Raw genomic sequence first — 22662 nt, 5'->3', positions numbered from 1 at the left:
TATACATAGTAGTGTGTGCTTGTTTGTTTTTGATGTTTCTTCAAAAAGAAGTTGTCACTTTTCTTCTATAGTCTTTGTCTGAGATATCTAGGAAAATTTAAATGTCTATCTCTCAAGCTAACTTGAAAATCATCTTTCTTCATTTTGAACTTATCAGTGCCCTGTCTACCCCCAGACCTGAATGCTGTGTATACATCCTTTATTTTTACAGTATTTAGTAAAAGTATCATTTATATCCTTTTGGTTATTGAAATGGGCTGATGCTTTCTCCTAATGTGGTAGACTTGTTTTTATCTAACCCACATCACAAAAGGTTTTAACATACCTCCTATATCAGGTCGAAGTTTATTATCATATCCTTCCAGGAGGTTGTTTAAGATGACAGTGACATCACCCTCTGGTACCTTTGGAGTCAAGACCCATGTTTTGTTAGAAGCATAATCTTCATAGTCATCATCAGATTTTTGGCTAGTGAGGCTAAGAAAACAAAATATTGGTCAAAAAACATACAGACTCCATCCAAGTTGACTTTTACTCACAGACCACTGGTAGGAAAGGAGAAATGAAACAGGATGACAAGAATGCGTTACACTGGATTACAGTGAAGATTCTCAGCTGAGGGTTAGTCTAGCTAATTAAATTTCACAGATGTAGATTAAAATCTATTAAAGTATACTCTTCAGTTTTCCAGAATGCTCTGTCCTCCCATCTATAAGTATGCCATGTTTTACCAGTTACTTTTGCCTTTTCCATAGTTGATGTTCTTCCTGTCCACCTGCCCAACTTTACAAAGGATTTATAAAAAAAAACAACACAACTATTTTTGTGAAAGCAATGCTTAAATGATCATAATGTAGTCTAGGAGTTCAGGCATAATGTCTACTTCTTCCTCCTTTGAGAAGTTAACTTGCTCCAACCTATTAATGAAAGTAAGAGACTGATAATTAGATTCACTCCCACAAACTGCCAGATAATTCTCTCCCCCCTCAACTGAACTAATAAGGAGAGGCTCAGTCTTGCTGCCTTTCCTTCCTCCAGGGTGTGTGTATGTGGTTTTTTTTTTTTTTTTTTCCCCCTCACTTGCACTGAAAGCAAGGGCGGTTCATTTATCTTTGATTGTTAAGAATCTGGTACTATGAAGAAAGATTTAGCTGTAGACTTTAAACCACTCTTTATTACAGCAAAAGCTCCTGAGCTAGAAACTCACACTAATGGTTAATGTACTACAATCATAGAAGTGAAATTACCTATTTTGAATAATCAAAAAGTGACATAATATTCTATGATTCAGTTTTCTATGCCAAAACCTGTCAGAAAAGCCACAACTGGACCAGAAACTAAGGCTGATTTTGGAAGGATATTGGAATTCCTATAGTTTGCCTCTCCCCTGCCCCAAACTCCATCCTCCTCCCCTCCACACACAAAATGATTATATTTGCCAGATCTAGGAGCAATGTAAAACCTTGCAAAAGCTGCCATTTTGATTTTTATCAATATTCAGTAAATACTGGTTACTTTTGTTGCTTATGGTGAAATAAAAAAAGCACAAAATAAAGTTTCTCATCCCAGTTCTCATCTTCAGTTTATTTTCTTAAAGATATGGTAAGAAAGAATCTTGTCAGAAATCAAATCACTGCCACATTACCCCGAATATGTATCATATTCTCAAACCATACATTACACTCAATTACACTCATTTGTCAAGATAGATAAATATATACATATATAACATATGTATATGTATAGATAAATAGATAGATGACTAAATATGGTAGGAGAAAGCTGATTATGTGATTAATCTGGTTTGAGAATGAGGATGGGAGATGAAATTTTGAAAGTAATCACTGGCATGAATCAAGTTAGTAAGCAAGTAATCTTTTTATTCCTTTAAAGCTTTATGAATAGGAAACATAAAACTGATTCACACATTTGCATAAAACCTGACATAGCCAGTCTTATATCTTGCACTTCAGTTAACATAAGAACTTTAAACAAAATTTGAATTTCATAGAGCACCTCTAGAGGGTATGTATGATAGGCTGGACAAAGCTTCAACCAGCTCTCAAAGAGAATTACTTCAATGCAGGCAGAGAGCAGTTGTCTGCTAGGAAAATTCCTCTTAAGCCTCAATTCATTACTTCTCTAGAGCACTGATGAACTCTGTGTAATAGAGTTCTAATCCTATGACCTAAATCTTACTACTTCTTCCTCCTTTGAGAAGTTAACTTGCTCCAACCTATTAATGAAAGTAAGAGACTGATAATTAGATTCACTCCCACAAACTGCCAGACTGGCATGAATCAACTTAGTAAGCAAGTAATCAATTCATCATTTCTCTAGAGCACTGATGAACTCTGTGTAATAGAGTTCTAATCCTATGACCTAAATCTTACTAGTTTAAGAAGAAAAAAAAAGTTATCTGACAAAGAAATTTTCAAATCCCCCTGATAACTCATTGAGAAAAGAACGTAGTTGGCCCATTGAACGTTGGATGTCATCATTATGAAATTTTATCACTGTTTAATTTGTTCAGGCAAAAGTGCCTTTTCAAAAAAATCTCAACTTCTTCCTTCCTTTCTCTCCATCTCTGTCCTTCCCCTTCCCTCTTCCCTCTTTCCCTCTCTGATAAAAGCATCCTATTAAAGTTTCTTCAAGGAAAGGGAATATATATTAAACAGTTTCGTATGCTTGTTCATAGCACTTCCTCATACTAACAAATAAATAATCCAAGTATGATGGTGCCATGTTACCATTATTACTATTTTCTGGCAGACCAGGAGGGAAAATACATTAAGTGGAAAGAAAAGGGATAATTCTGGGACTTCACTGTTGGTGCAGTGAATAAGACTCCAGGCTCCCAGTGCAGGGGACCCGGGTTTGACCCCTGGTCAGGGAACTAGATCTCACATGCTTGCTGCAACTAAGAGTTCGCATGTCACAACTAAGGAGCCCACATGCCACAACTAAGGCCCTGGCAAGCTGCAACTAAGGAACCCTGGAGCTGCAACTAAGGAGCCCACCTGCCACAACTAAGGAGCCCACAAACCACAACTAAGGAGCCTGCCTGCTGCAACTAAGACCCCACACAACGAAATAAATAAATAAATAAATATTTTTTTAAAAAAAGAAAAATAGTATATTTCTTAAAAGGAATACTACTTTCTAGAATTGCACCAGTAATTCTCTTAGAGACATCATCTATTGGATGCCATAACAATAATCAAATAGATTATTTCACATAAATGTGTCAGTGACAGATTTGGCCATACTTCAGGATGCCTACTTAGCCATAAAGAGGTAAAATAAAGTAGAGAAATTAAAAGCACACACTCAGGAGTTAGAAAGTACCAGGTTAGACTTCTGGCTTCATATCTTGCCTGCCACTTACTATTTTATGACCTTGGGCAAATTATTTAACCTTGTTAATCTTCACAAACTTCTCATCTTTAAAATAGAGTTAATACTAGTGTTCATATCACATTTTTGTGCAAGGTTAAGATAATACTTACTAAGTGCTTAGCACAGTACCTGACACATAGCCCTGAAAGTAGATTTATAACAAGAGTTCCAATCTTTTAACTAAAACCTGAATCTACAGATACTGCTTCCAGGCTTTGATCTAGAATGGACTGAGAAGAACTAAAAACAGATGTTACCCAGGAAGAAAAATTATGAACCCCTACATTATAAATAAATGAAGTTTTTACTCTCTAGAGTGTTCCCAGCTGAAGTCTAAATTAATGGGGCTGATGAATAATCTGGGGTTGTTTCCAGATTTGTTTTAAAAAAAAGAAAGAAAGAACCTCTCTCATTCAAAATTGGCTGTTTCTTCAGAATTCTTTGGAGTCAAGGCCTCCTCACTTATAGGTGGGCTCTCTAGGGATAATGAAAATGACCATTAGATAAGGCATTCTGTGGAACTGTGAACTCCAAGAAAAAGCCTGGGCAGAAATAGATAATGATGCAAGAAAACTGACTTAACAGTTGAGTGGGCTGAGAGCAAACATAAACTTGAACTTCTAGCTAAAGGCACCTATCTAAATGTAATGGCCAGGTTCCCTGATTTCAGACTATACTACAAAGCTACAGTAATCAAGACAGTATGGTACTGGCACAAAAACAGAAATATAGATCAATGGAACAGGATAGAAAGCCCAGAGATAAACTCACACAGATATGGTCACCTTATTTTGGATAAAGGAGGCAAGAATATACAATGGAGAAAAGACAGCCTCTTCAATAAGTGGTGCTGGGAAAACTGGACAGCTACATGTAAAAAACTATAATTAGAAATGAAATGAGAACACTCTTTACTACTATACACAAAAATAAACTCAAAATGGATTAAAGACCTAAATGTAAGACTGGGTACTATAAAACTCTTAGAGGAAAATGCAGGCAGAACACTCTTTGACATAAATCGTAGCAATATCTTTATCAATCTGTCTCCTAGAGAAAGGGAAATAAAAACAAAAATAAACAAATGGGACCTAATCAAACTCAAAAGATTTTGAACAGCAAAGGAAACCATAAACAAAATGAAAGACAACCCACAGAATGGGAGAAAATATTTGCAAACAATGCAACTGACAAGGGATTAATCTCCAAAATTTACAAACAGCTCATGCGGCTCAGTATCAAAAAAAATCAACAACCCAATCAAAATATGGGCAGAAGACCTAAATAGACATTTCTCCAAAGAAGACATACAGATGGCCAAGAGGCACATGAAAAGATGTTCAACATTGCTAATTATTAGAGAGACACAAATCAAAACTACAATGAGGTATCACCTCACACTGGTCAGAATGGCCATCATCAAAAAGTCTACAAACAATAAATGTTGGAGAGGGTGTGGAGAAAAGGGAACCCTCTTCCACTGTTGGCAGGAATGTAAATTGATACAGCCAACCTGGAGAACAGTATGGAGGTTCCTTAAAAAACTAAAAATAGAACTACCATACGACCCAGCAATCCCACTACTGGGCATATACCATGAGAAAACCATAAATCAAAAAGAGTCATGTACCACAATGTTCACTGCAGCTCTATTTACAATAGCCAGGACATGGAAGCAACATAAGTGTCCATCAACAGATGAATGGATAAAGATGTGGCACATATATAAAATGGAATATTACTCAGCTATAGAAAGAAATGAAACTGAGTTATTTATAGTGAGGTGGATGGACCTAGAGTCTGTCATACAGAGTAAAGTAAGTTAGAAAGCGAAAAACAAAACAAATACCATATGCTAACACACACCTATGGAATTAAAAAAAAAAGGTTCTGAAGAACCTAGGGGCAGGATAGGAATAAAGACACAGACGTAGAGAATGGAATTGAGGACACGGGGAGGGGAAGGGTAAGCTGGGACGAAGTGAGAGAGTGGCATGGACTTATATATACTACAAAATGGAAAATAGATAGCTAGTGGTAAGCAGCCACATAGCACAGGGAGATCAGCTCGGTGTATTTTGACCACCTAGAGGGGTGGGATAGGGAGGGTGGGAGGGAGATGCAAGAGGGAGGAGATATGGGGATATATGTATATGTTTAGCTGATTCACTTTGTTATAAAGCAGAAACTAACACACCATTGTAAAGCAATTATACTCCAATAAAGGTGTTAAAAAAATAAAAAATGAAAATTAAATAAAAATATAATAAATAAATAAATAAATGTAACAGCCTTTTGATAAAGGAGCACAATGGTTTACACCTATTCCACTTTCTTACTAGACTTAACAGCTTTGCAGTACAAATAACCTTTCCAATCTTCTCCCATGTACAACTATTTCAAAGTGAGACCTCTGAAGCTTCCCTCACATCAGCTTATGCTATCACACCCTATTTTTTTATAAATTCATACACTAGGAGTTCAGAGATCATGCTGGAGATTAAGATTGTTAACTTTCAAGGATCTGGGAAAGAACCCACCACTATTACAAATTAGTACTGCATTATGTTTCCTCTTCAAAAAGCATTCAAATATCAGAAATAAAAGGTTGATATTTTAAAAATAATAATAAAAACAAATAAATGTAATGGCCTTTAGAAGTGATTACTCCTTATTGTGCCCTTTATAGACTAAACATAATCTTATAAAGGTAAAGAACTGAAGTTAACATTACTCTTAAATTAACTTACCATAAGGAAAAACATTTTTTGTGTGTCTGAGTGATAATTTCTGAAAGACAGTGCCAGAAAAGGTTATAAAGCTTTCATCTTTGAAAGTTTTAAAAAAATTGTTAGAAAGCCATCCAACCAAGAGCCTTGGAGCAGCAGCATAAGAATCTCCTGGGAAATTTCTAGAAATGTAGAACCCTGGGCCCCACCTGGACTCCTGAATCAGAATCTTTATTTTAACAAGATCTTCAAGTGGTTCATATGCATATTATAATTTGAGAATCTCAGTCATAAAGTGTTTAAACCAGGGGTGCTTACTCTTGTGTGTGTGTGTGTGTGTGTGTGTGTATGTTTGTGTGTGTTTGTGTGTGTGTGTGTGTGTTGGGGTGGGATCTTTAAAAAAAAACAGATTCCCAGTTTCCTACTTCAGTTCTTCTGACTCTGAATCTCTCTGCTGTAAATTAGATTATTAATTTTAATTTTCATCTTTACATTTTTATGCATGATTTGAATTTATGCATGATTACAAACATGTAATGAGTTCATGTTTATAAGCAGAAACAAAAATCAATTTTATTTAAGAACAAAGAAGCTTTTAAAGACAAACAAATACTGAATAGATGTTCAGGGAGAGGTTGCTCGCCACTAGAAGATTTTACTTGAATTTTGGTACATATTTTGAATATTTATCACTGTTAAGATTAATCATGCAGTTTATGCAATTTTAAATTTTAATCCAGGTATTTCATATTTTCACGGATTCAATAAGCTATGAGTTTTGTAGGAAGAAAAATCTAGTCACTGTACTCTCCTAGGGTAGTATAACAGCAAACATTTGGGTGAGAAAGAAAAACATTTGTCTTTTCATTTGGGTATCTTCAAATCCATTGGTGTTTGGTATCATAAACACAGAACATATATTTTTCTTTCCCTGCCTACAATCTTTTCTTCTCTCCAACTCCTAAACCAATATTGGGCATGGCTTATTCCTTCTAAGTTTTCAATTTTCAACACAAGAATCACCTTCTGAATAGGAGTAGAGATCATTCCTGTTCTATCTACCTTTGTCACCCACCTGACCCTTTATATGTTCTAGCCAGTCCTTTGACTGATTCATAACATTTGTTACAATGTATGTTTACTGACTTGCTTATTGTCTGTTTCCATTACTAAACTATAAATTCCATGAGTGCATGGAATTTACAATTAAAATTTGTGAAAAGAATCTTTTTTTTTGCTAACTAGTTTTCCTAAGATAAATAATATTACCAACAATGGCTATTGTTAAATATTTACCATGTTCTACGGATAACTTTAAGGACCTCACATACATTCTCCCACGTAATCTTTAAAACACTGATATTCCTACAATTATTTCCACTTTGCAAATAAAGAAAAACGATGATATTTACCAATAGTCATTTTAGTTTGCCAAAACCAAAATGTTTAACCATTATGCTGCTAGGCTTTGAAAAAAGAATTGAGACCAAAGAATCTGTGACTGTACATTCATCAAAAAAATAAGATCATCTAAAACAAATGGCTGCTCAAGCTCATTTTCCCTTAGGACAATAAATTAGTTTATGCCTGAGTTCAATAAAAGTGAGGCACCTTCAGCACAAAGTTAATAACATTCAAATTTCATAAACTTGCCATTGCAGATACCAATGATCTGATCTCCCCACCCTGAGGAATAGAAGCAGAGCTTGTAATTTAACTTAATGGATGTGATCAGCTGCCTCACTTAAACCCTTTCATGACTTGGAAAGCAATGCACACTGCAAGGGTAAGGCATAAGCTAGTTCATTTCAAAGAATGCCTTCCAGGCACAGCAAAAGGTGGACTTTGGTATAAAGTGTAGGAACAGCTATGCTAGGTGAGTATATATCCTCGGAGGGCACAGGGGACTTACAATCTGATCATGGGAGGAGGAGACTTCCTCTGTACTGTCCTGGAGGATCAGGGATTCCTGAGAAACACTGTGGTTTAGTGAGTAGGAGCATTGGGGCACAAGTTACTCTTTCATACACAGCCTTTAGTGGCCTATGGGATTCTATTATCTCCTATTAAGGACATGTAAGAACCTGTGCAGAACTTGTTGGGAAGGGTGCTCTATGCACAGGTGAGTATGTGAGTGTGTATATGCACAGAAGGTAGAGGGCGGGGGGGGGTAAATTCTAACTATCGATTCTGTGTGAATTATTCTGCCTACAATGATCCCCTTAGCTCATACCGCATTCAATTTTTTGATATTTAGGTCAACAGCTGTTGGTAAGTGTGTTTATTTGACTGAGTCAAGTATCAGATGATATATTCCTATGTATGAAATGCAAACCGTTTATTAGCAATCACCAATGACCCATAACAAATCAATTTCTCTGGGGGTTTATTAGCTAAGATGAATTTTTTTTGCAAGTATCAAAACATTCAAACTGAATTGGGAGGGATATATAACTTTAAAGCTTAATGTAGCATAAGCCTCCTGGTGCTCTGATTCAGCTTCTCAACTACATATTTAAAAACTCAGACTCTTTCTGTCTCACCCTTCTGTCCTCCATGCTGTCACCCTCAACCCAAAGATGGCTTAACTGCACAGTCACAAGATGCTAGCAACAACTCCTTACCTCTATGCTTCCTTGTTTATATCCATGAAAATAGAGATAAACTCTTCCAGTGTATTTTTCTAAAAGTCCCCAGAGGGTCTCATTTTGTGAATCACTGGCCTGAATACATACGAATTCATACATATGAAGCCATATCTATAGCTAGAGGGTGGGACTATGTTCATTATTTTAGTATAATTATATATCCTACCACTAGTATCCAAGATGAAATCGACATCCCCAAAAGCATGTGGACTTCACAGAGAGCAAATGAAAACTGGGATATTTAAGATAAGGAGGGAAAATGTGGAGAAGAGAACCACAGCAGTCCCTAGGAACAGAGGGTGTAAGTAGGAAAAAAACATATCAGGTCACGTTCTAGGCATATCATTGAAGTCCATTTTCGTACAGTTAGTGCCCTCACTGCATTTGCTTTTGCTATTGTTGCGTATTTGTTTTAACTCGCTCATAAATAAAAGTGGGAGAATGTGGGGCGGCTAGCATTCATACACTGCTGGAAGGAAAACATTTTGGCATTATATTCTAATGCTGAACACTTGTGTATCCTATTAACCAGCAAGTGCATCCCTAGATTTATTCCGAAAAGAAATGCATGCACACATCTACCCCAAGACATGTACAAGAATGTTCACAGTTGCATTATTGGTAATACAAATCTATATAACCTAAATCAATAGTAGAATGAATAAATAAATTATGGCATATTTACATAATGAAACACTATACAACAATACAAATTAGTGAACTACCACTACGTGCAGCAAAATAAATCTGAGAAATAAGCATTTGCGCAAAAGATGCAACACATACACCCAAGACACACACTCACACATACGCTGTGTTTCTGTTTGTATAAAATTTAGTATCAGGTGAAATTTAACTATGGAGGTCAAAGTCAGAACAGTGATTACTTCGAGGGAGAAGAAAGTAGATAGAAATCAGGAGGGAGGTGAGGATGTCTTCTGGAGTGTTGGCAATATTTATTTCCAGAAATGGTGGGTCGTAACATGAGTTTTAATTTCAATTAATGACGATGCACTGGTCCATATTTATGTACTTATGTACTTTATATACATTTTATTTCACAATAACAACAAAAAGAGTGTTTAAAACTTTGGTTTAGACTTGAATGTTAAAAGCAAAATAATAGGCAAGAAATATCTGTCTTCAATAAGAAATATCTGTCTTCAACAGTGTTGTTTCCCAAAACTTTGCCAATGTCTGGTCCTTGACAAAACACCCAGTGAATACTTTTTCAAAATACTGAATGAATCAGTGAGAGTATAGATTATTTTTAAAGGATCAATGTTTGTGAAAATTAACTTGGTAAAACTCACTCTTTACAAATGTGCATATATCACAGTTATAGGTAATATTAAAATGCCATCCCGCGATTGTCATCACTCTCTTCATTAAATGCTATCGATTCCTTGCATGTGAAAACTCAAATAACATATATTGAAAATATTGATATTTAGGGAGGTTAAAAAGGAAATAAGGCCAAGGTTAACCCAAGAAAGCAATTCTAAAGTCATGTTAACTGTCTATGGCTGTCAGAATAAAAATAAAAGTGTTGATGCTAAATTGTGGTAAGAAAGACATATCAATGGATACAGGAATTCTTATGTCATAAATAATGATACATTTTCGTAATGACAATAATGACTGTTAAACTGACACATTCTTAATTTATTCCTTTACTTATAAAGCACTTTTATGTGATAATTTACAAAATGATAAAAAATAATAATCTCAGAGAGCAGCCAAGATGGCAGAGTAGAAATACCCTGGGCTCACCTCCTCTCACGAGCACACCAAAATCATAACTATCTGCAGAACAACCATCGATGAAAAAGACTGGAACCTACCAGAAAACACCTTTTCCAACTAAAGACATAAAGAAGGAACCACAATGAGACAGGTTGGGGGGAGGACTCGCAATATAATCAAATCATATACCCCCCAGTTGGGCAACCCAAGAAGTGGAGAAAAATTATATTGCAGAGGTTCTTCCACAGGAGTGAGAGTTCTGAGCCCCATGTCAGGCTCCCCAGCCCGGGGGTCTGGTAGCTGGAAGATGAGCCCCCGGAGCATTTGGCTTTGAAAGCCAGCAGGGCTTTGCAGGAGCCCCACAAGACTGGGGGAAACAGAGACTTTACTCTTAAAGGTGCACACAAAACCTGATGCACACTGAGACCCAGGACAAAAGCAGTAATTTGAGAGCACTGTGGGCCAGACCTAACCTGCTGGTCTCGGAAAGTCTCCTGGGGGGAGGGGGGTGCTATGGCTCACCCTGGGGACATAGACACTGACATCAGATGTATTGGGGAGCACAGCAGTTGCCATAGCTCATTAGCACCAAGACCTGGCCCTACCCAAGAGCCTATAAGTGCCAGTGCTGTAACACCTCAGGCCAAACAACTAACTGGGTGGGAACACAGCCCCATCAGTGGCAGACAGGCTACCTAAAGACTAAAGAGCCCACATCTACCTCTAGACATGCCCCCTAGACATGGGCACAGGTCACTAGAGGGCCAAGACCCAGCTCTACCCACCAGTGGGCAGGCACTGGCACCTCCTGCCAGGAAGCCTGCACAAGCCTCTAGATCAACCTTACCTGCCAGGGGGCAGACACCAGAAGTAAGAAAATTATGATCCTACAGTACAGGTCAGACCCTACCCTGGGACCAGCTGGGCCCTGGCTCTGCCCACTAGCAGGCCAACGCAACCTTCAGGACACCCCAGCAGTCACACCCAGCTGTGTCAGAAACCGCACCCACTACCAAAGATCTGAAATGAGCTCTGGGACCCCTGGGCCTTGCAGCCAGATTCCAGGAACGAGCTCTGCCTGCCAGTAGTCCAGCACTAACCCCAGGACCTGGCTTCACCTGCCAGTGGGTAGGCAATGGCCCCAGAACCTTTGGCACCCTGATTCTGCCCACCAGTGAGCCAGCACTAGCCCTGTGGCCCCCTAGGGTTCCTCAATCAGCCACCACGTGACCAGGCCCCACTAAACGGCAGCCATCAGCATCCACACAAGGCAGGGCCTGGCAACCAACCAGACTAGGGACCAACCAAGCCTACAAGACTGCCCACATAGTCAGCCTGCCACAATAGAAGGACCTAAGCAGCCCTCTTAGGGGGAACCACCAGAGCATAGAGTTTGGGTGCTGAGAGGGGAGTGTATTGCTAGGACTCATAGGACGCCTCCTACAGAAACATAACTAATCTACCACAGACATAAAAATACAAATAGCAACTTAGACAAAATGAGACATCAGAGGAACATATTCCAGATGAAGGAATAAGACAAAACCCCCGAAGAAGAAGTGAAGTGGAGATAGGCAATCTACCTGAGAAAGTGTTCAGAGTAATGATCTAAAGATGATCAAAGACAGGTTCCAAAAAATTACACACATTCAAGTTACCAATTCTCAACCTGTCTAAAAACCAAATACCCCTTCAAACAGATACAGTCCACCCTATTCTATTTAAATATTTTTCTGTTTTATTTTATAGAAATTATTTTGCTGAATTCACAAATAGAATTTCATTTAAGAAGAACTTTTTGTCCTGTGGTGTGTTTTGGTTACTTTTTTGTCTTTTTCTTCTTTCCTTTTAAGGACTGCATATTAAAGTTAATTCTGTGCATAGCATGCCTAGACACTGAATTCAGGAGTTCAGTCACATTGAGTTTTTGTGCACAGAGAGATTTGACCTTTGGCCCTTTACTAAAGATTTAGGGAAAAACAGGATTGTTGACACTGTAAAAGTTTCCTCACATAATCAATCTTGTACTTTTTGTATGTTTTTTATATACATGTATATTTAATGAACACAAGCTTGGTTGTATTTTTTACAATTCAGTTAATAGGAAAATGTTTTGTCAAAAAGGCTATAGTTGGAATTGAACAAAGCAGAAACAAAACTGAGAACTGTGTTATTTTGTGATTAAAAGGAGTAGGTATCTAAAGAAAAAAAAAAGATGATCAAAGAACTCAGGAAGAGAATGGATGCATAGAGTGGGAAGTTAGAAGTTTTCAACAAAGAGTTAGAAAATATGTAGAACAAACAGAGATGAAGACTACAATAACTGAAATGAAAAATACACTAGAAGGAAAAATAATATTCTCAATTTTTTGCTTGTGTACACTCTGCCACAGATAGGAAGTGGCAAAGTGTACATGGCTTCAAAATGTGAATTATCCTGGGGAAACTGAGACAACTTATCTTGTACACTGTACACCAAAGTAGAATTTTTAGAAGGTAGCTACCTGAATTGGGGCCCCAAGTATGCTGGTCTCATGCAATAATTTTTTTTCTACAAGGTAACAGAACTTAGATACTGTACTTGCATTGTTGTTGAACTACTACAACATGGTGACAAACTAGCCAACACAGCTTTTGGGGCTGCTCTCTCTCACTCTAGAAACACAAATGAAGTTTGCATATCTTGCTATCTATCTATCTATCTATTTATTTATTTATGGCTGTGTTGGGTCTTCGGTGCTGAGTGCTGGCTTTCTCTAGTTGCGGCGAGCGGGGCTACACTTTGTTGCAATGCGCAGGCCTCTCATTATGGTGGCTTCTTTTGTTGCGGATCATGGGCTCTAGGTGTGCCGGCTTCAGTAGTTGTGGTACATGGGCTCAGTAGTTCTGGCTCATGGGCTCTAGAGCGCAGGCTCAGTAGCTGTGGCGCACGGGCTTAGTTGCTCCGCGGCATGTGGGATCTTTCCGGACCAGGGCTCAAACCTGTGTCTCCTGCATTGGCAGGTGGATTCTTAACCACTAAGCCACCAGGGAAGCCCTCTTGCTACTTTCTGACTACTGACATCCAAGACCAATTTTAACCACAGAAGATATGCAAAACATAAAGCTACTGTCAGAGAAGAATATAATTATTTACCATCGAGAAATAGTCCAAAAAGGAAACACTTCGAATTTCTTCATTTATATGATTACTATCATTCACTAAGAATGTACAATGTCCAGCACACACTGAAGGTCTGATGCTGGATACAGACCAGTTGTTCTTACCCTGGCTGCACGTTAAAATTACCTAGAGGGCTTTTAAAAAAATACCAGTGCTGAAGGCTTAACTCTTAAGTTACTAATTTAATTAGACTAGGATTAGACCAAGACATTGATATGCAGCTAAATCTAAGGTGTACCCAGGATGAAGAGCTATTGCAAGAGAGCATGACACAGTTGCTTGAACTTTCTTTTCTGAATAGCATGTTAGTAACTGCTCTCAAGCGAGTCAAATAAATGTCACTTACTATAGTGTTTCAAGGTATACTGGAAACTCAAATTAGCATCATTTGCAATTAAGAGCCTATGTCGGGGCTTCCCTGGTGGCGCAGTGGTTGAGAGTCTGCCTGCCGATGCAGGGGACACGGGTTCGTGCCCTGGTCTGGGAAGATCCCACATGCCGCGGGGCGGCTGGGCCCATGAGCCATGGCCGCTGAGCCTGCGCATCCGGAGCCTGTGCTCCACAACGGCAGAGGCCACAACAGTGAGAGGCCCGCGTACGGCAAAAAAAAAAAAAGGGCCTATGTCCTATTAAGATAACTTCATATCAGTGTTTCCCAAAGTCTGGGACACCTGATGCTAGTACCCAAGACAATTTTAAATGTCACATATGCATAGCATTAAAAGACATTGAAATCCATAATTAGAATTTTAATTTTTTTTAATTTAATTTTTTTAAAATTTTCTTTTAAATTTTCTTTCCGCTCATCCAATCATATTAAAGACAAAGTCTTAGTTACAACCATGTTCTCCAATTCGCTAACCTACTTTCTAAAGAAGAGTAACAACAAGCTTAGCATCACTGGTAGACAATAATGTATAACTGAAACTTGATAACATTGTTCTGGCTTCACTGTATTTACTTTGCAGTTTTCTTCTGTTATGAAAAATGAAACTGATTTTCTGGGTTTAATTACTTTTAAGTTTATTAAATAAAATAATTAGATTCAAAAGACATTGGTTGGGACTTCCCTGGCAGTCCAGTGGTGAAGACTCCGTACTTCCACTGCAGGGGGCATGGGTTCGATCCCTGGCCGGGGAACTAAGATCCCACACATGCTGCATGGCACGGCCAAAAAAGTTAATTAATTTTTAAAAAAAGACATTGGTTTATGAAAAATATTAAGTATAAAAATAACCAAGTGTCACTTAGATGTGGCAAAAATCATGAAGGTGGTTGAATGTGGGGAACAATGCCTTGTGAATTTAGATTCCTCAGTCCTTCAGTTAATCAGCCTGTATTTGAGACTCTTTTGTCCAAGTTCAGTTGCAGATGGAAAGATGTGCAAAGTACAATGCTGATATCAAAACACCTCTCATCTATTTGGAGAGACAAACAAATACCTGAATAGCTAGAAAAAATGTGACACTTATTAACAGCGCAAGGCAATAAGAAAAACATTGTCACATGGTAGAACGTGACTAATCTGTTTGCCAGCACCTCCAACTTGATATGAATGAAGGTTATTTCTATCAGCATGCCTCTGTAATCAGTTCCAAAACTCAACTTCCATGGTAAGAATAATATTTTTCTCTAGAGCATAAAACATTTTGGGGAAATGATAAAACTTTTCATTCCTCTTCGAGCAAAATAGAAGGTAATATATATATAAACATGCAAAACTGTCCACTATTTACAAGGGAGCAACAGGTGGGTAGGAGGACAAATGTGTATTTTCTCATAGTCCATGAACAAGAGGTCAAACTGTTCCAAATTTAGTATAAAGGTCATTGAGAGCCAGTTTATAGAAATGAAGCCTGATTATATTGCATGCAATATCAACATATATTCAGATGTATATTCAAGTGTATCAAACTCAAGTGAACTTTAGATGTATTGAAAATTCGTATCACTATAGTTTGTTCTATTCTATCATAGCAAGAAATGAAATATTCTGATTTTGTTAATATATAGAAGTTTGAAACGATGGAACAAATTTGTTCAGGTGGCTGACTGAATTTTCATTTTCATGTAGGAATTTTATCAATATGTGTCCATCTGAGTGACCATGATTCTGGGAATTATTCTTTCTCTACATTTTTTCTTTTCTTTTCCCTTGTTTCTTTTCTAGAAGATCGTGCTGTAGTCTTTAAGTTCAAGTCATACAAATTTGACATTTGTTCCTGTGGTGTGGCCACTTTTAGAAGACTCTTCTTAAGTTTTCATTATTTGCCTCTTCCTGGATAAAACATTTTCTGAAAATCAATGTTATCAATCACTTGAAAAAGTCAATCAAGTCTTATGTTTCAGTTTTGTTTCTCTCATTTTTCTTCCTCCTCATTCCCTCTACCTTCACTATATCAACAGTCCATCTTTATCTCTACATAAATTTATATAACTAAGAATTATGAATACTCCAGATCATAGAAGTTGTGCATTTATTCACTCACTTGTGATTATTCACAGATATCTCCTATGAGCTAAACACCATTCTCAGCACTTGGAATTATTACTTTGTTTCCTATGAAAATATGGTAGATGTTTTTTAAAAAGTTCTGTGCTGGCAGTGAGCATAAGTAAGTATTCTATGGATGTATTTTAGAAAGTCCAAAATTACTTTTGTTCTTAGAATTCTGGAACAATGTAAAAAAAAATCCCAATGGATTTGAAATCATCTTAACTTCACCCAAAGTTTAAGGGTGTTTTAAATCAGCATGCTGGTTTCATAAAAAAACTGAACGTTTGTATAATAGAAAAAAGGTCAGTTTGTGTCATTATATTTTTGCAAATTTAGATCCCTGTCACAGGATAGCTTAAATGCTTTAAATGATAAAGAATTCATATTACAAAGAAAATACCTTAAGGGAATAACAACTTACTGTCTTTTCTCAGTAATATATTTTTACCTTTTTCAAGAGACTGCAAACCTATTGCACAAATTAAAAAAGGAGCTCCCACAGAATCCAGGCTTCTCCCTGTATCTTCCCTATCATCCTTTCCACTCTTTCCAATATCCTCAGGTACATGATCACAAGTAATATCAAAGCAGGTCTCATAACCATTAAGAAACTTCTGATTAATTCAATCAAGAGTGTACTCTCAAGTCAAATAAAGGAAATCACCATTTTGTCTGGAAAACTTGATGTGATCATATTTATGTAAGCATTTCTGAAAACAAATTATCTAGATAATTATAAAAGCCATTATTCCAGGACATAAGTTTTCAATTCTCCCATGCAAATCAGAGTGAGGTTGTTCAGTAATGTTAGATTCATGCTTAATCTTATACAAAATTGCCAAATCGTTCTCCGTTTTATATTCCCACTAATAATGTATGAGAGTTCCCGTTGGTCCACATACTTACCAACCCTTGGTCTTGACAGTACTGTTTTTGTTTTACCAATTCTGATAGGTGTGTAGTTTTATCATATTATGGTTTTAATTTGCATTTACCTAAAGACTGGTAATGGTGAACTTCTTTTCATGTGCTTATTGACACCACAGTAACTTAGATGAATCTCAAAGGCACTATGCTGAGTGAACTATATGATTCTACATATGTGACATTCTTTTTTTTAATGTTATTTCTTAAAATTTATTTGTTTATTTATTGGCTGCATCGGGTCTTCGTTGCTACACGGGCTTTCTCTAGTTGCAGCAAGTGGGGGCTACTCTTCATTGCCGTGCATGGGCTTCTCGTTGCAGTGGCTTCTCTTGTTGCGGAGCATGGGCTCTAGGCACGCAGGCTCAGTAGTTGTGGCTCATGGGCTCAGTAGTTGTGGCTGGCAGGCTCTAGAGCACAGGCTCAGTAGTTGTGGCACACGGGCTGCATCCTCTTTTATTTATTAACCCAGATGGTAGAATATAGTACGTATCTTTGATTTTTTTCACTCTACACTACACCTAGGAGGTCGTCCAATACAAGTATATAAAGTTTTCTCAAGCTGGCCCTTTCCCCTTCATCATATTATATCAAGTGATCATGCTATAAATAATAGTTGCTCCGTGGCATGTGGGATCTTCCAGGACCAGGGCTCGAACCCGTGTCCCCTGCATTGGCGGGCAGATTCTTAACCACTGCACCACCAGGGAAGTCCCATATATGACATTCTTGAAAAGGAAAACTACAGTGATGAATAACAGAGCAGTTGTTGCCTGGAGTTAAGAGTGGGGGAAGGGTGTGGCTACAAAGGGGTAGTAGGAAGGAGCTTTTGGGGTAGCAGATAGAACTGTTCCATATCCTGACTCGAGGTACTGAACTACAAGAATTTACATGTGTGTTAAAATTCATACAACTGTCCAGCAATAAAGGCCAGTTTTGCTCTATGTTAACTTAAAAATAAAACAAAAACAAAACTATTATGCTGTAAACTAAATCACTGAATTTTTCACAATATTCTCTGACATGAGACTTCTGTAAAATTTCCTGATACTAAAGTATGAGGTAATTGAGTCTAACAATTTTAAAATCTCCTTGGGAGAAGGGAATTTTTATTAATAAAATGGTAGTGTATTTTTGTTTTGCTTTGTTTTTAATTGGGTACACAGATCTTTGTATCTCTTCCAGAATCTTAGAAGGAGTATTACATTCTGTGGTTCTGTTTTATGCAGGTTAAGTTCAATAATATATTTTATGGATAGGAAATAAGTGTACATTTGTTAATGCTCCCTATGAGAATCTCTTAAAATTTAAAAATCATTCAGGCAAATAACTGCTTCCCCCAAAAAACATATTAGTTAATTTGGAATTAAGAAACTATCTTTGCCATTTTTTAGATGCAAAGTATTTATTTTTATAAAAATATATGTTTAAACACGAGTTTATATATAGTACAATCATTTCATAGTGCCATAATTTTATGGCATTCATAATAATACCAAAAAATAATGACTATGTTTCAAATAACTGATATAATAGCAGAACCAATCATTTTGATACTGCTAAGATTTTGTAGCAAGATGTAGAGCAACACTATATCTAACTCTAAAGAAGCTATAAGTCAACAGTTTAGTTAATTGCCCAGCAGCTGAAAACTGGTAAGTAAATTGCAACCCTCACCATTCCCCAAATCATAGAGGCACACTTCTTCCTTAAGAATAAAACTGATGGTATTATTATATGAAGTATTTCCCAGAATTCAAAATATTCACTATGGCCTCAAAGTTGTACCATAGGAAGCAGCTTTCTGACTCCCAAATCCTATATCCTGACTTTTTCATCCATGATCACTGTCCTCCAGCTGTGTGGGCTATTTTTAGTTCCTAAACCACACCAAGTTTTTTCTCCATTCAGGGCCCTTGCAATCTGCTGTTACCTATAATGAGAGACGTCTTCCCTTCAATCTTTTCATGGCTGAATTTTTTTAATACTCTTATAATCTCAACTTCTTATCCATTACTCAGAGTGGCCTTTCCTGAGTATTCTATCTAAAACAATTTTTTCTTTTCTTCATCATAGCACACCTTTTAGTTATTCAACATTTACCACAATTTGAAATTTGTTTGTTTACTATCTGCCTGTCCCTAGACTGCAATGTCTAAGAGGATTAAGAAGGTGTCTGTATTTCTTCCTGTTTTACCTCCAGTCCCTAGTACAGTGCCAAACAAGTATTAGGAACACAATACCTATTAATTTATGGCAGAAAGGCAGGATGCCTTCATAGGAAATTTGTCTTCCTTCATAGGAAGGAGGAAATTTGTCTACTTTGCATTTATTTTCATTCTGCATTTAACATAGTGCTTGAAAGCTCAACAAGAGTCAAATGATATCCCATGTTAGCCAGTTTCAAGGGGAAAATGGACAGAATCACATGGATATGTGGTTTAAAAAATGGTTGAGTGTAAAATGTCTATCTGGTTACACAAATTTACTTAGATCAGAGGCAATAAGTGAAACAAATCAATATATATGTAGGATATTGTCTATAAGAATATTTATAAAAGTATGGCTATAACATATGATATATTATATATAATACAGTGTTATGTTTTTAAAAGCATGTCTTTATTTGAAAATATACATTACACAAGTGCAAGGACTGTGCTTGCCTTGTTCAGTGCTATAGCTTCTGCACGTTGCATAGTGCCAGGAACACAGTCACTGAGGATTAAACAAAATGTGATTCACAAGATAGCAATTCAGAAGGACACTATTCAGGTCACCTGAGTCAGAGTGCATAACCCCTATCTTGAAACTTCTGCTTTATGTACATCTTCATTTTTATGAAATATTTCATTGATACTTAAACATCTATTAAGAATGTGCTTGGGAGATTATTTATAGTCTGAAGTCAAGGAGAAGGGGGGCATAGAAGGGTGATTAATTGGTAAGGGCAGAAGAAAACCTCCAAGTGTGATGGAAACCAATAGATATTGGAAATTAATATATGTATGTATATATGCATATGGGTGGTGGTGATACCAATGTACACATTTGAAAAAGATTTTATCTAACTCTACACTTAAACTCTCAACAGGTTATGGAATCTAAATTATGTCCTTATTTAGGAAAATATTTGTTAGGAAGAAAGTCTCTCTGCTACGTGGTGAATGAATCAGAAGGTAGCAAAACTGGCATCAGAAAGGTACTTTAGGTGGCTGATGCAGTAACCTAGGTGACAGAGGATGTTGAATTTCACTCTATTATCAGATCCATAAGGCACACAAAAAAATGAAGACTCAGTTATGACCTTGAATAGAAAAATATCAGTTCTCTCTTTTTTGCATATAGTTAAAGAAGCTGTCTTCAGGAAGAAGTCCCATGTGTCACCACATATTTTATTGTTATTGGGACCTAATCCACACGTGTTAGGAATTTTATCAAGTTTTTAATATTGATCTAAAATGAATGAACAATATAGTCATTCCGGAAACTTACGGACATTTTTCCAATTTTCTCATCTTACACAAATTAAGACAGGGGACTAGAGAATTACTGAATTTTTATTAAGAAACCCCTCTCCTGTACTTTCCCCAAATTTAGCATTTAACAGGGGTGGAGAGACTATTTGTGTCTCTAGGAATATCCCCAGAAAATAAATAATGACCCTGTGGTAGTAACAAAAACAAAAGAACATGTAAGAGAAGTTTACTATGTGCCACGTACTATGTATTATGTCCATTGCTACTCAAAAGTAGCTTTTGAAGAATTATTATCTTCCTTTTTTTATATGAAGATACTAAGGATGAATGCAGTTAATAAATTTACTGAGGCCATCAAATAGTAAATGTCAAGGGTAGAAATATGAATCCTGGTCAAGCGTGGCTCCATAGCTTATGCTCTTAAGGACTACACGATTCTGTAGGACTTGTTTTTTTTTTTTTTTTTTTTTTTTGGTCACCAGCCATATATGCTGAACTTAGAGTGAGGTACTATGGAAAAGATTCTTCTTTTTTCCTTTTTTTAAAATTAATTAATTAATTAATTTATATATTTTTGGCTGTGTAGGGTCTTCGTTGCTGAGTGCGGGCTTTCTCTAGTTGCGGCGAGAGGGGGCTACTCTTCATTGTGGTGTGCAGGCTTCTCATTGTGGTGGCTTGTCTTTGTTGCATAGCACAGGCTCTAGGCGCACGTGCTTCAGTAGTTGCGGCACATGGGCTCAGTAGTTGTAGCTCGCGGGCTCTAGAGCACAGGCTCAGTAGTTGTGGCACACGGGCTTAGTTGCTCCGTGGCATGTGGGATCTTCTCAGACCAGGGCTCGAACCCGTGTCCCCTGCATTGGCAGGCAGATTCTTAACCACTGTGCCACCAGGGAAGTACCTTTTTTCCTTTTTTAAGAGAAGATAAATTTCAGGGAAAAGGAGATGCAGTTTTTATTATTTAATTAAACAGTAATTATTGAACATCTATTAGAAGCAAGACACTTCTCTAAAAGCCTGGAGTATAACAGTGAAAGAAATAGCATCTCTGCTCTCATTAATCCTGGATTCTAGCTGAATAAGACAGAAAATAAAAAGTGAAAAAATAAATCAGTAAGCTACATAATAAAAAATTTTCTACTTAATTACTGAAGACTAAAGAAAGGTAAAACACAGAAGAGAATAAGTGGAATTGTGAGTATAGGGTTGAGGGACGTTTGCAGTATTACACTGAGTAATCAGTGTAGGCACTGAGAAGGCAATATTTGAGCAAAGATTTGAAGAAGGTGAATTAACTAGTGGATATCAGGAAAAAATGAATTGCATGGGTAACGTAATATTAAACATACTTTCTCCATTGTTATCATAACTGATGTCCCAGAACTGAGAAAAATAAGTGAGAAGTGTTATACTCTCATTTAATACAAATGTGGTAGGCTGCCAAGAAGAGGCAGAATTTGCTAGAGAAGGCCAAAAACCAGTCCTGGGTTCTTTTTCCTTCACCCACTTTGGGGCCGTAAAATAGAAGTTTAAGGATTCAATAAGAGAGCAGTTCTTGTGGAAAAAGTTTATTGGCCTAAGTGTAGAAAGGACTGTGCAGTTTCATATCCCCTCCTCACAGTGATACATGTTCCACCTCCACCTCAAGGCAACTGGAAAACAAAGTCAAGAAACCCACTCATTGATGTCTACCATTTAGGGGAGACTAACAGGGGTAATTGCTATCTCTACCCAAAACAGAAAACTTGTATATCTGCTTCTTAATGCTGTTTGAACACAGGGTAGATAGAGAATTCTTAGCAAAATTTGGCCTGTGGTCTCTATAATTTAAGCAGTCCAAATGACTAATGTAGCCTGATTTTTTCCTGAAAATGTCTAAAGGTGATAGGCTGGTTTGAACAATCCCAATAGTGAATCTGAGTGAGAAAAAGACCTTCACTTTCTGAAGCTGACAAGCAATTTTCCTGAGTTTGTTTTTCATTCACTCATTCCTCCTGAACTAAATAAATGGATGCCAGAAAAACAGTCTATTTGGCAAGAAAATGCTAGTAGAAAGTCAGGGTAGATGTGTCTTTAGAGT

The 22662-nt window shown here is 37.1% G+C and overlaps 1 protein-coding gene across 6 annotated transcripts in view; it reads right to left on the bottom strand.

Annotated features, from left to right (window-relative positions):
* Positions 1–22662, bottom strand: part of GABRG2 (gamma-aminobutyric acid type A receptor subunit gamma2) — a gene marked incomplete at both ends in the record, with an annotated part of 124392 nt that overhangs the window by 91168 nt on the left and 10562 nt on the right. For 5 of the 6 annotated variants that reach the window (XM_082623360.1, XM_082623361.1, XM_082623363.1 and 2 more), the window contains one exon: positions 326–477. In XM_082623360.1, the coding sequence (XP_082479486.1) occupies positions 326–477 (152 nt within the window). The remainder of the gene's footprint in view (positions 1–325; positions 478–22662) is intronic. The other variant, XM_082623365.1, reaches the window with a different exon arrangement.

This window comes from Mesoplodon mirus (assembly GCF_964341445.2).
Source record: "Mesoplodon mirus genome assembly, chromosome: 5".
In the NCBI taxonomy this organism is placed as follows: domain Eukaryota; kingdom Metazoa; phylum Chordata; class Mammalia; order Artiodactyla; family Ziphiidae; genus Mesoplodon; species Mesoplodon mirus.
The sequence above is the reverse complement of the archived record's forward strand: the minus strand, read 5'-3'. Positions and strand labels throughout refer to the sequence as shown.